The 13,980-nt window shown below is 37.7% G+C and overlaps 1 protein-coding gene and 1 pseudogene across 9 annotated transcripts; both read left to right on the forward strand.

Moving 5' to 3' along the window:
* The first annotated feature begins 300 nt into the window (after positions 1 to 300).
* Positions 301 to 10,445, forward strand: LOC117604147 (uncharacterized). 8 transcript variants are annotated; one of them, XM_034323944.2, is made up of 20 exons: positions 301 to 692; positions 767 to 951; positions 1,021 to 1,203; positions 1,279 to 1,348; positions 1,419 to 1,685; positions 1,759 to 1,889; positions 1,971 to 2,090; positions 2,164 to 2,282; positions 2,355 to 2,475; positions 2,543 to 2,636; positions 2,734 to 2,809; positions 2,893 to 3,156; positions 3,223 to 3,405; positions 3,535 to 3,687; positions 3,766 to 3,899; positions 3,979 to 4,314; positions 4,394 to 6,152; positions 6,267 to 6,992; positions 8,398 to 10,116; positions 10,181 to 10,444. In XM_034323944.2, exons 1-19 carry the CDS (start codon positions 468 to 470, stop codon positions 8,622 to 8,624), a joined length of 5,373 nt encoding a protein of 1,790 aa, XP_034179835.2. In that variant the 5' UTR covers positions 301 to 467; the 3' UTR covers positions 8,625 to 10,116; positions 10,181 to 10,444. The 8 variants fall into 8 exon arrangements, with proteins under 8 accessions (XP_034179835.2, XP_076546957.1, XP_034179833.2 ...); XM_076690842.1 differs by having other exon boundaries at positions 2,164 to 2,475; positions 2,896 to 3,156; positions 10,181 to 10,445; XM_034323942.2 differs by having other exon boundaries at positions 2,164 to 2,475.
* A 741-nt stretch (positions 10,446 to 11,186) lies between these two features.
* Positions 11,187 to 13,589, forward strand: LOC117603924 (uncharacterized; annotated as a pseudogene). Its single transcript, XR_013062980.1, has 3 exons — positions 11,187 to 11,625; positions 11,689 to 12,078; positions 12,144 to 13,589. The product of XR_013062980.1 is annotated as an uncharacterized LOC117603924 (transcript).
* Positions 13,590 to 13,980: the final 391 nt, after the last annotated feature.

Here is a 13,980-nt window from a genome sequence, read left to right on the forward strand (position 1 = left end):
TATTTTCTCATTGTCTCTTCTCTCTATCTACATCTCATATGTAATATTACATATATGCTATATATGCTGCGGCATTTATGTCTACATCTTCCCTGACGCGTTTTTTACCGCCATGATAATTTTGCTCAGGGCGCTAATAGTGGCTAAAACCAGCACTGGGCACCGACGAAAGACTGTCATCTATACGAAAACGGCGGAAACTACTAATTGTAAGATAAATAGCTTCCGCTGCTTTTAATAGATGCTGCTAGTGTTCCCTTGTTTCGGAAAATCGGCGAAGTACGTCACCTTACGACGCAACGTTGAACCACAGGATGAATACGCGAGACGCCATATTGAGCGGTTTAGGTGTTTACGTGTTTCTGGAGTAAAACTCGTGGAAAAAGTCTGATCGATTGTCGTTTAATTTGCTTGAATTATCACTGAACGATTAAATTGGTGTAGCAGTTACACCGCGCGGTGGTAGAATGAACGGCAGCGACAACGAGGACGGTCAATGCAACAGGAGTAGAGAAAGCAACATAGTAATGATGGGTGACGTTCTTACTAAGAAACACACAGGAGACAGTGCTCCTTGCAACGGCTGCATCGATGCAGAGAGCGATTTAACGCGACAGGACAACGATCGGCTTGTTAAATATGTGGAAGACGTTGTCAGGTCTCCTATCGTTGCAGACTCAGTTCCTGTCGCGGTATGTTTCCTACTTACGTACAGCGTATACGTTTACCTCGCCACGATCGTACCTCGAACACGTTCTACTTGCAGAGCGTGACACTAGATGAAAGCGTGGTTGACGAATTTATCAAAGGTGCAAGGGGTCCCGAGGGTATCAAGCAAGCTACATTTCAAACGAATTCGGACACAGTCGACGAGAATTCGAGCAGCAATACTATTATTGAGAATCCGAGGGGAAAGGAGTCATGTTCCTGTGATACGTATAAAGCAAAAAGGTAATTGGTTTGTACGTGAAGACAAACTAGATCAATGAAAAGTTTTAACAAGAGTCATTGTTGATGCAGAGAATTATTCAAAGAGGAGCTACAAAAGGCGATGAAGTTTAAAAAATTATGGAGAGAAATACGACAACATATAAGGGGTTGTTTTAACGTAGCCTTGGAAACGTCACGTATTCCAGGAGGCTTACAGTTTCATCATAATGTATTTTCTTATGCGATGGACGATGTACATGAAATTGTTTTACAGTAAGTTGTCGTAATGCTTCTGTGATGAATGATTTTTGTGTATTTGATAGATTTAAACATAGTATTACTTTTCAGACTGTGTAAGAGAGATCCTCATCAGTTGTTTATGAGGCTAGTGAATTTGACCCAAGGATTTGTTATAGAAGTAAAAGTTCGATTATTAGCTCTCCTACATGATCGTAGTGTAAATAATTTAGCAGAAATTTTTCTTACAGGTTAATATGAAATATTTTCTAAAGCAAAGTATTCGTTTTTGCCGATTAACGGTACCGTTCATTTATTATATCTTTCGTACAGGTCTTATAGACGATTACGACGCATTAATATCGACAGCTTCAAAGATAACCGAATTTGTAAAACCTTTAACAGATCATCTGTGTAAATTTAATTTATCTTGGGAATGTTTTATTAAGAAGTTATATCAGATCTATGTATATGACGATCCATTGGTACAAAATAATTTGCCATCTTTTGTCGAACAGGTAGACTAACGCTTCACTGATAATCGAAAGCCTTTCGATCGACGTTAGAATAAAAAAATGTTTGATTTTACAGTTAAGAAAACTTGTGCCTTTAAAAGGCTTAGAGTACCGAGGTCTCGTTCTTCGGTATTTACCATTTTACGATGAAATGGCACTAATCGCGGACCTATGGTTAGAGACTGAATCGTGGATGGATATGTATAAGTAAGTGGCAACATAAATGAGATTTTATTTAACAGGAAAGAAAATGAGCGTACAAAATTTTATAACCAACACGTATTTTAGTGCAGAACAAACAGTTCGGATGACTAGGCTTAAGCAAATAAGGGAAGCTTGGGAATTATTTACAGCGACTAGAAAACTGATGGAGCAACGAACGGTGAATAAATCACCTGATATTGAAAAGTATGTTAACAGAAAACAACATATATGATGGACATGCATAGTTCAATGTTTTAACGTGAAATAAAAATTTTAGTGAATTACAAGAAAGTGACAGAGAACTTTCAATGGTTGCACCGCAAATTAAAGTTGCTGTATCGGAAACGGATAGTAGGCCTCTTAGCCCAGTTCCAGATTTTAGTTTGGAGTTACTAAGTATGCTTCCAAATATTGAGATAGTTCAAATTTTATTAGACGATTGGAATAAAGCTCAACATAAAAAATTAGCTGACATAGCGGATATATTAACTACTACGGACGCTTATACCAGCGGACAAGACGAGACCGACTTTTTCGATTATGCGCGTGCAACGTGTCATCTAGCACAGTTTGCAATTAGATCAACCAGGTACTTGTTGCTGTACATACTTCATAATCATTCATTTGGATTTATAACTTATACGTGTTCTTAAAAGGGTGCATAACGAAGAAACTGGTATGGAAAATGGTATAGAGGAGGGAAAAAGCTGTGAATGTCATATGTGTACAGGACTATCGACGTTTCCAATTGTAAGAAAAATTTTACTTCTTTTTTTCTGACATTTTCCATATGCTTCATTTATACAGTGTCACAGAATTTATTAAGCTAAGTAACGTTTATTGCCAGGTTAATAAAAATGACGCGGAAAACTTAGTATTACCATTAGAAAATTCTTTTCCACAGTTCACAATTGATTTTTTAGGTAAGAGAATCATCAGAATGCAAAATTAAACGGCCAGATGTTGTATTGCATGCAGTGGTTGATTTTTGCAAATTTGATTTTAGAAGACCCAGCGAATTATTCTGTTACGCAAGTAAAGAAAAAAGTGGAGGATATAGATACGAAAGAGATCGAAAGCGATGAGAAAGAAATAAGTGTAAGGGAAGATGTCGAATTCAAAGCGTTTGATCCGCAACCTTGTTCGTGCGTGTATCAGCACGCGAGAGAGATAACAGAGCGGAAACCGGTGCTAGAAAATCCTCCTTGTCCGTGTTTATTAAATTTTAAAAGAAAGTGTGACACTTGTCCTTGTTTAACAAAAAGTAATGGTAAGGAATTTTGATTTTTCATTATCAGGCGATTACGATTGACGCAATAATCTTTGATACTATTAGCTGTGCCTGAAGCTGTCGTATCAAATGGTCATCCAAAGCCGGTATCACCTCCTACCGTGAAAGCTAATCAAGAACCAAATAAACCTGCTGTGAAAACAGGTTCTACGCAGTCTGCTCAAACACAAACGAGGCATTCTACAACGCAGACAACAAACACCGCTCATAATCACACAACGCATCAAGGTGAGTATCGCGATCAAGGACTTTCGATTATTTCTGTTATGCAATCTTCCCGAAGTGTACTCGTTATAACTTAAGTAGTCGGTGTTTAAAAAAATAATAGATTGTCTTTTTGGGGGGGGAACTAAACAGGTATCACTCATTCACATACGCACGGGCCCTTGCCAGACTTGGTAAAAAATACAGGACCCACTCACAGACCTCATACACACAACAGTCATCCGTCGCACGCTTGTCACAAACAAGCTAATGTCGAGCACATAAAGAGAGTGTCGTGCAATGACTGTCAGTATTCATTCAACTACTTTTGACAATGATAACTGTACGATCGTTCTTTGTAACAAGTATCATATGCATTTTCAGTAAGTTCCGGAGATGGGGATTGCTCAGATTCGGGAAGTAGCCAAGAAGATTCTTGTTCAACTAGTAGTTCTGCACAAAGAGATTCGAGTAGGCATTGCGATTGTTGCTATTGCGAAGTGTTCGGGCATGGGGTTGTAAGTGAATGTTTGGCGGTAATTCAATTTTCTATGAGAAAAGGAATATAATTATCTTAAACGAGTACTACCTTTTTAGCCTTCTGTAGCACCGGTTAGCCGAAATTATAATGAAATGAGAGAACGATTACGACAATTACTGACCAAAAAGAAGGCCAAGAAGTGCAAGGCTACGTGTAGTCCGTCGAAAAGCCCTTCGGAACAGTTATCCGCTAGCACGAACACAGAAACGAAGATAGTAACAAATTCAGCGCCTAGGTCAAATACTCCAGTGTCGAGTGTTCCTTCGGTTCAACCAGATCAACGAGATCAGAGGGATTTGGAGGAATTGCTTGAGTTCATTGAAGGAAATCAGAATGGAAAGAAAGATAATAATAAGAAAGCTGAGAAAAAAGCTAGACAAAAACAACGGAAGGTTGGTTAATATCAGTTAGAATAAAATATTGTTCTTGAAGTTAATATAATTTTAACAGATTTCACTATTTTTCTTTCAGCTTGAGGAGAAGCTTAAAAGAGACAGGCAAGAAGCAGAAAGACAAAAGTTAATAGAGTTGCAAAAAAAGACACCGGAAGTAACTATTACTGTTGTAGATCCGCAGAAACCCGTTCCTCAAAGATTATTACCTCAGTGTAATCTACCCGAAGTATCTATTTTACCTACGTCACCGCCAATAACGTTGCCGATTGTAAAGCAATTAAGTAATAAAAAGAAAGACAAACAAGAAGTTTATAGCAATAGTAGTAATATCAGTAGCAGTAGCTGTAGCAGCAGTAGTAGTAGTAACAGTAGTATAAATAGCAAAACGAAGACTGCACCTGTGAATACAAATATAAAGAATAATAAAAGTATTACTACTAATAAAATTGACAACAAGACGATGGTTCCCAGCCAGACGAATAAGACGACGACGACGACGACGAAAAATGATAAAACTGATGTTAATGGTAAAAATAAAACACAAACGAGTAGCAATGGTATAAATGTTAAAAGTAACTCAAATAATGTTACGGAGAAATCTCTGGCTGTTGACTCGAATGATAAGAAATTAACGAAGAAAGAGAGGAAAAAGTTAAAGAAAGAGATGAAGAAAATGGAAGAGGCAAAGTCGAAGGAAGTAAAGAAACCAGTTCAAACGGAGAATCAACCACAGATTGTGACAATTAAAAGAGTGATGGAATCGAACAGTGCTGAACCAACAGTGACGATTACATTGAAGGGCCAAACACCGGCCGAAGACAAAGTTCTATTCACCCTGGTAAATGGTCAGACTAAGGAAGTTGCTTCTTTGAAATTGGATAATGAACAGAATCAGAACATTAGCGGAAAGAAAAAGAAAGCTAAATCAAATAACAACAATAATAACAATAATACAAACAACAATAACAATAATAACAATATTAATTCGTTGCAGGCTGGAAATAAACAGCAACAAATGAATAATTCGAAACAGCAGGTACAAAACAAGATTTGTGATACGAAAAACATTAAACAATCAAATAATGAAAAGAACAAAGGAAAACAGATCGACGAGAAGAAGATTCAGCAACAGAATATAACTGAGAGCAAAACAAAATCTAAGAAAGATAAGAAAAATACTGAGAATAAGGAGAACGTGTTGCAACAAAACGCAGTGAATAAAAATAAAAGTCAACAACAAAACGTTTCCAATAAGAAACAAAATAAAATGAACGCCCCGGCTCAGACATCGGCATCTCAGAAGCCGTCGCAGAACTTGACTATCGCCAACGATAGTAATAAAAAGTCAAAAGTGCAGCAGCAACAGGAGAAAAACAATCTAGTGAACTCGAACAAGAATAACAAGAATGTAAGTTCCAACGTCACCGTTAAACAAACGAAGAATGATAATCAGAAGGTTCAGAGCAAGGTGTCGAATCAAACGACAACAACGGTGAAACAGCGATCGGAAGTTCAATCAGCACCTCAGGAACGTGTCAACTCACCGTTGAGTAGCCAGTTCAAAGATATCGGTGCAAACTCTAATATCAATATAGAGAATTTAAAATTACCACCTGGTATCACGATAACGAAGGTTGATGCTCCCGCGAAGCCTTTGCCGATCAGGTCAGCGCCCTTGCCTAAGCCTGTGAATCCTCCTAAACAAACTACCATAATTGCTGCACCGATGAGCGGTGTTCAGTCGAGTTACGCGAGTCCTCAGGCGGGTGGAAACGTAATTGTAGTGGACACAGGGAAATTGAAGCAGGATCTTCTGCCCAAGCCTGCAGAGAAAGGTGGGTAAACTTGGTGTCTGAATTTTTAAGTATACAACTAATTTTTTTTTTTTTTTTTTTTTTTTTTTTTTTTTTCAGTGTATACATAGTAATCATTGTTATCTTCCATTACAGATATGCTTAAAGAAACGCAACAAAGCCAACGCGGTAGCGGTAAGAAAAAGAAGAAGAAAAATAAGAATGCAACAAACTCGCAGAATTCTACGAACCAAACCACAGTACAAAACAATGACCCTTTCACGAACGATCACGGGGACCAGCCAGCCAGGATACTTCATAATCCAAACACGAACATGGTAACGATAAGAAATCCTGCGTTCGGTCCTATGAAAGTGCCACCCACTCAACAAGCAGCCATCATAAAGGTGTCAGAAAACGGTATGGTCACGATACGAAGTCCGGCGTTGCAACAGGCGATCAATGCAGGTCTTACATCACCCCCGAAACCAGATTATATCGTGAAGGGTGATCTGTCGTCTAAAACGAGCACGGATAACTCGAATCTGAAGCATCCGAACGGTATTATTCCATCGAGTTTGGCAGAATTGAGGAGCAGACTGACGCCGGATTGCACGGCTTTGAGCGGTTTGGCTAACATTCAGATCAGTAAAGTGACGAACGGTCAACCGATACCGGAGAACGGGATCAACCTGAAAGGGACGAGCGTGACCCTGACCAAAGTGAGGACAGACACGAGCATGGAGGATGTTCAGAACGCGAAAACCGCGGTCAGGGAAGCGATAAACGCGTCCATAGCCGCGTCGAGTAGCGAGAAGAGCAAGAAAAAGAAAAAGCGTGGAACCGGGGCGAGACAGTGCGGAGATGACTGGAACCTCGTTGGTGAGAAACAACAATAATCAGAGTTTAACAGTTGTAAATTTGCTTCTTTCATTTTTTTTTTTTTTCCGTTGTTTTCCTTAACACACTCCCGGGTTGCATTTCTCGCTCCCGGTTGATTTTTTTTTTGTTCTTTCTTTTATGAAATAGAGATACCATCTACAACCGAAATATATAAAAGCACATGTCTTCTGGACGAGCAAATAGGTTCAGTCAAACTGACGACGGTTTTTCTTTCCGTTTCGTTTTTTTTTTTTTCGTTAGGAGAGGGCAGTGTACCGCGTTAGGACGGAAGTCTCGGTCAGCTATAGGTTGAATGAGAACATTTTTCAAATACCGGGATACGCTTCGGGATCTCCTCGAATTGGCAGCGACGAATTTCTTGGGGGATTGCCCGGAAGAGAACTCTGGCCAGTGAGCACTATCTTTTCTTTATTTTCTTTCCGCTTTGCCCGCGTGCAACGACTCAATTTATGAAACGGCCGATCAATCAGGTATACTGCCGAATGTTCGATTCTTAGAATACTTTATATCTAGGATTATATTTAGTCCATACACTTGAACCTAGGATAGCTTGCAGTCTCTTCTCTCTGTCTACACTTAGGGATGCCTTGATTGCATATTATTACACGTGTACATATCTCTCCCTTTATTTTCTTCTCTGTTTCCTTTCTAGTTGTTTCTCTTTGAAAGTCGATCACGAATCACTCAGGAGCACTCGACGGAAGCATGATTACTTAGAGAGACAGAGAGGGTCACGTTGTCTGTTTAGACGATTAGATGTTACAAAGCGATGGAAGCTTGAAAGAGAAAAAATAAATGGGAAAGATAAAGAAAAGATACGTAGATCACTCGAGAGTGTCACGCCTCGCCGGGTTCATTGATCATCCCAGTCTACCTATCTACCTGAAGTCTTTATTGTGATACCTTTGACTCACATACTTATGTAGGTGATAGTAAACCACGTGTATATGACAGTACACGATTATCTTTTCTTAAATCTGATCTGAAGACGTTTCAATAAAATTTACTTATTTTCTAACGTTATGATCTGTTATTCCTTGTGTTGGAAACTGTTTGCATGCGTATGCATCGTAAGAAGCGTTTCTCTTTTTTCGTCGATCATCGTCAACCGTGTTTAGATGAAACTGGAAACCCTTTTGTTTCACTATTTTCCTCTCTGTCGATTCGTCATCAGTGATCTTGTCTCTCATCTTTCCATCGATATCGTTTCATTCTCTTAAACCAGCATTGTTTCTCGGTTCTCCTGATGTAACTGTACACTCAGACCAGTTAGCTGAATCAGGATGAAAGATAAACGGTAAAGCAAAACGCGCGAGCAGACTTATATTCCCTTATTTATATTCCTTAGATCCGATTTCTCGTATTCAGAGCGTATCTTTTGCAGAGAGCGTATTCACGCCCAAAGATATAGACCTCGAGGACGGGGAGATGGACGACGCGGAACGGGAACTGGAGGCGTTCAAGAGATTTTGTCTGCAGTCGGTGCCGCCACCGCGTAAGGAGAAGGTCAATCTCAACATCAAGGACATCGTGCTAAAGAAGAAGTCATCCTCGTCGTCGTCGTCGTCGTCGTCATCGTCAGCAGCTACCGCTGTGATCGCCGCGGATTGATTTCACTTTTCGACTAACATTAGAGCGTCCTCTCTCACTGCTATTACTACTACTATTACTGTATCCGCGCTAGCGCGTTTCAACATGTGCGACCGTGTGTGCGTGTGTGTTGGCTTGACGCAGAACTAACGAAAATCTCTACCGTGAGACGGGGGTACCATTGTATCAGACGATAAGATGAACCTGTATATTAATTCATTGTTAATCGCTCTCCTCGTCCACGGTTAATTTTAGTTCAAGCAACGAATCCGTGAATTTGGATCAGCGTGGAACATTCATGACGAATCCCGATCAGTTATCATGATCCAATGATCCTCGGGGGAGGGATGTAGGAACGCGTAACCAAAAAGAAAGAAACAGTTTTATTGTATACAGCATGTTTTTAGTCGTTAAGAGAGTCCCGCTATTTTTGCATCGAGCCAATCACCGACGAATAACGTATGTGTGCGTTGTAATGCTGCCATGGCCGATGCAAAACACGCGGCCGACCGGAAACCTTGCCGATTTCCGAGTCTCGACGATGGGGTTGCGAGTGAAACAGGAGGGCTACCGTCGTGGTACATCGCGAGCGATTCTGACCACGAAAAATCATTGTGTACATCGACGTTTTCATATGTTTAACCCTCAGACGGCGGTGGTTTGACCCGGGTGCCATAAGTGCTTCAAACAATGGGTGGATGGAACGCTAAGGGAAGGCTGATTTGCACTTGATTATACGCACAAGTGCAACATAAGCTTCCTTTAACAAAGGGTGAGGGTAAAAGAAGGCGCCTCTTATTGCTTGCTCCCAAATAGTAATAAAAGATTAGAGAAAATGAGGTCAGGAATGATCCATCGCCAAAGGAGGGTTAATATATATCGGTAGACGAACACATTACGATTGCGATTATTTTCTTTTACGCGTAGAGGAAAGAAACAACACGAGGTGGACATTTTAGGTAGCAATGTACGCGAAAGGGGTAGGCAACCGAGTGGCATTTTTCTCGAGACACAGCCCATAGGTATATATAATATGATTATAAATATCAAATGTATGTATGTATATGTATATCTATAAATATAGTAGGAACGAATTTTCTTATCGAGGCTGGTCTACGATAATCGGTTTCTCGAATAGAAGCGAAAACGATCATGGCCCCACCAAGTTTTCATGCGATATTTCGACGAATTTTTGTTTCTTCAAGCGCTAACAAGAAAAACGTATCTCGTCGTAATACCGACGATCAAAATCACGTTGCCACGATCGCAATCGCCCGCTTAACAGCACACTTTTCGATCGACGCTTTTATCGATCCACGAACACCGCAAAACATGCGAGTGCACATGGAGACACCTTTTTCTCTCTGTGTCTCACCTCTTTTTTTTTTCAATAAAAGCAGATATGCATTTTTACCGAATATCCGGATACCATAATTCATATATTACTTGGTCCAAGAGTGTTTTTATTTTTTTAATAGACAGTGGCAGAGACGAAATGCCAGGAATTCGATCGGTAAGTTGATAAGTAGCTTCTACTGACATCTAATAGATAGAGATAGTGGTTAATTTAATTTCAGAAAACTGGTCGGTAAGACATGAAGAACTTTTGGGCATTTCTGAGCCCGCCAAATGGTTCTGCGACCTCGAATTGCCTCGAATACACAGGAAGAATGTCCTCGCAATCAATTTAAACCTTTAATTAAGAAAATAAGGAAAATAGGCATTTGATGGACCAAAAAATTGGCGTCCATCTAGCGATGGAAAGGTGGAACTAATAACATACGAAAAATTCCGGTTTTTGGCAAAATAGTGCAAAATAAGGATTTTTTGAGATTTTTTGAGGCCACCTTTGAGTATACAGGGTGTCCCGTAACTCCCGAAAATGGGGGGTTGCTGTGGTGATTCTGAACAACATTTTCCATTACCAAAATGTTGTTTGAAGTTTCGTTTTTGAGTTATTAACGAAAAACTGGCCGATTAGAGCGCGCCTTTAACGCGGGCCGAACCACGAGAGCGTTGGCAGCGTTGGTTTTCAACCACGCTCGGTCGTGATCTTAAACAAACGCATTGGCACAGCGTCGTAATCAAGGAAAACGTGTGATAAATGTTACATCATCTTAAATTAAGAACAATGTGGAATTATTCGTTATTCATAAATAATGAATGCGTTTGTGCCAATGCGTTTGTTCACGATCACGACCGCGCGCGGCTGAAAGTCAACACTCGTGGTTCGGCCCGCGCTAAAGGCGCGCTCTGATTGGCCAGTGTTTTTCGTTAATAATTCAAAAAGTGTTAGATTTATTTTACGCGCTGCGAACAGAGTGTTTCAGAGCTCAACGGGCACCTTACTCACGACCCAAAAATCCCTGAATTTTCTCTACACCACAAGGAGGATACGCAACAATATCAAGATTATCCAGACACTCCTGAAATAATTAAAATGCTTGAGTAATGTACCATTAAGAATTACTCAATATGAGTATTTTTTATTTCTTTCAATCTATTATAAAATGATATCTTTAACAAAAATAAAAAGTACAATCGCAAAATCTGATTTATTAATTTAAGGTGGATTTTATGTTACTGATACATATGCTTCTTATGTTACTGGTCTCATATCTCATGCTTCTGCGCTTAACGATAAAATTCAAAATGTTTACCGTACAACTTTGAATACGGAACTTTTTAGTGTTTTAAACGAGGTTTTATTAAAATAATTATACAATAATAAATACAAATTTTATATCGATGAAAAGGACGAATACAACGATAACATATCAAAATCGGTGAATGGGCCGTTTCCTAGCAATATACCATGGCGAGTAATTCTATAGGACGTATATAGATCATTTACTAACCCTGCACGTGTATCTTTGATTGATAGGGAAGACAAAAACTTAACACAGACTGATTCAAGAAGAATGCAAATGTTGAAACCAAAGATTTCCATAACTTCGGTTGATAATTCTCATATATTCATTTGATAGAGCAACTACGAGAAAATCCGGCTTAAAAGGAACAGGTAAAACGTCATAACATTATTAGTGATGTAAAAAGATTCTAAGTTTTATTGTTGTTTTTAAAGGTAAAACCCTAATTCGTCATGCACCTACAACTCTAATTACACCTAGAGTTATTGGAAGCAAACTCTCTTGTGCAGGACTTCCAACAGGACATAGGTCTTCATCAGCTGATTGTGCTAGCAGTATTGGTGCAAAAGATCCAAGAAAGGATAGAAGACGATTAACAGATAAAACTTACCAAGCTCATATGTTTGCCAGAATAGACAATTTTTTCTATTCTGGCAAGCATATCGGTTTGGTCGGTTTTAAAACCCATTACCTTGAAAATGTTTGTAGATGCTACTGCTCATTTAATGAAAATTGTTAAATATTAAACAAACTCTTACAGTTATTAATTATATAGAAGAATTGCAAAAAATAGCAAAGAAACTTCATTATCCAGGTATTATTAATAAATAATGGTTCAAAAGAAAAAGGTTTTAACCAAGATTTATTAATATTACCTGGATAATGAAGTTAAATCTTGGTTAAAAACTGCCAATGCTATGCATTCTTGGCCTTATATTTTGGGCTGGATTAGTTGGTTAGTAGAAGTTTGTAAAATAAGGGAAATAGCATTCCAAAAATTTAACTTAGAAAACTTACCATTCGCAGACAATCAGAGAGAAGCCAAAATTAATAAAAATACTTTCTTCTCTATGCTTGACTTTTACGATGCTCGAAATGAAAAACTCGATGAAGAGGCAGCGATTATTGAAAGATATTTACAACAGTTTGAAGAGGAGCAAGGAATTAATGCAGAAATGTTTAATAATACACACTCTGAATTAAAAGAAGAAATGGATAAAGTTCAAGTAGCTGAAGAAGATGCAAATAAAATTGATAAAGAGGTGAAGCACCTGCAAGAAGTACATATTGTCGTCTTTGCAAAAGGAGGAATCAAAACAATTGAATGAAATTAGTGCAAAAGAAGAATTCTTAAAAACAATTAATTTTGAAACAGAACAAATAAATGCTGAGTGTAATACACTACGCGAACAGATTCGTTTACAAAAAATACAGCGTGATAAACTACTTTCAACTGTTAAACAATAACCAATGACAACAGTAGAAAGAGATAAAATTTTGGAAAAATGTTTGGAGATTGAAAGTTATATGAACCAATTTGACGAACATTCAGAAAATATACGAAAGGAGTTGTATACTATAGATATTAAATTGGTATCTGTTAATACATAATAATGTAACCAAAGCACTTCTGAAATATAATAAAGAAATAATATTCATGTACCTTAGTGATAATATATGTAGGTGTAAATTTAGAAGAATTAAAGATGCCAGAAAAAGGTACATTGGATCCTCAAATTATAGAAGTATTAAGATCTAACGCCAGTTTGTTGAATAATCTTAAAGAACTACTGAAAAGACAAATTATTGAGAAAGAACATTTGTTAGAAATAATTTTCAATGAATTGGAAAATCTTCAGGAAAAAATAAAAATCTTGAAAGAAGAAAGTAGTGATGTTGCTAAAAAAAGGAAAGAAAAGATCTTATCAAATTAAAACTGATGCTAAAAATGAAGAAGCAAAATTAAAAGAATGAATAAAAAATTTGTAAAATGATATTAATGAAATACAAGAGTTGAAGCCAGATATGGAAAACTTTCTGCAAATAAGCTACATAGATGCAGTTTGGAGAAGAACAGAATATATAGAGGAGTCTGCAAAATTATTTTTTGATAGGTTTTATGAGATTTTAGGCGAAAACAGAAGTGAACTTCACATTATATTAGCGAATTGTAATAAATAATTTGTATACAAACAAATTTCATTTGTATAATGGGTTCAGTGTTTGCCCTTTGGGGTTGGCCATTTTGCTAAAATTATATTTTTTATATTTAAACTGTATTATTCTACATGAATTGTATATAATATATAAAAATATTTATGTGGATTGAATTTTACATACTACATGCAATAGGTGTTATCATTATTAAATGTACAGATAGATAAATGTTAAGTTAAATAATTGTTTCAAATTTTGATAGTTACAATATTTTGAATGGAGTTCTAAATAAATGTTTAATGTGCAAAAAAAATGCCTACTTTTCTTATTGTTTTGATTAAAGCTTTAAATCGATTGTGAGGAAACTTTTGTCTTAGAACTGCCCAAAAGTTTCTTATTTTGCCAAAAAACAGAATTCTCTATTTTGTTGGTTCCCAAACTCGCCGTTAGATGCTGCGACCTGTACCGTTATCAGCGCAGTGGAAGGCTTTTTTTTCTTAAAAAATTTATTAAAATTAAGTTTTTAGAACATTTTTTATTTGTTAACTTAATTATTTTACAATAACTCT

Source organism: Osmia lignaria, chromosome 11 (assembly GCF_051020975.1).
Source record: "Osmia lignaria lignaria isolate PbOS001 chromosome 11, iyOsmLign1, whole genome shotgun sequence".
Lineage (NCBI taxonomy): Eukaryota > Metazoa > Arthropoda > Insecta > Hymenoptera > Megachilidae > Osmia > Osmia lignaria.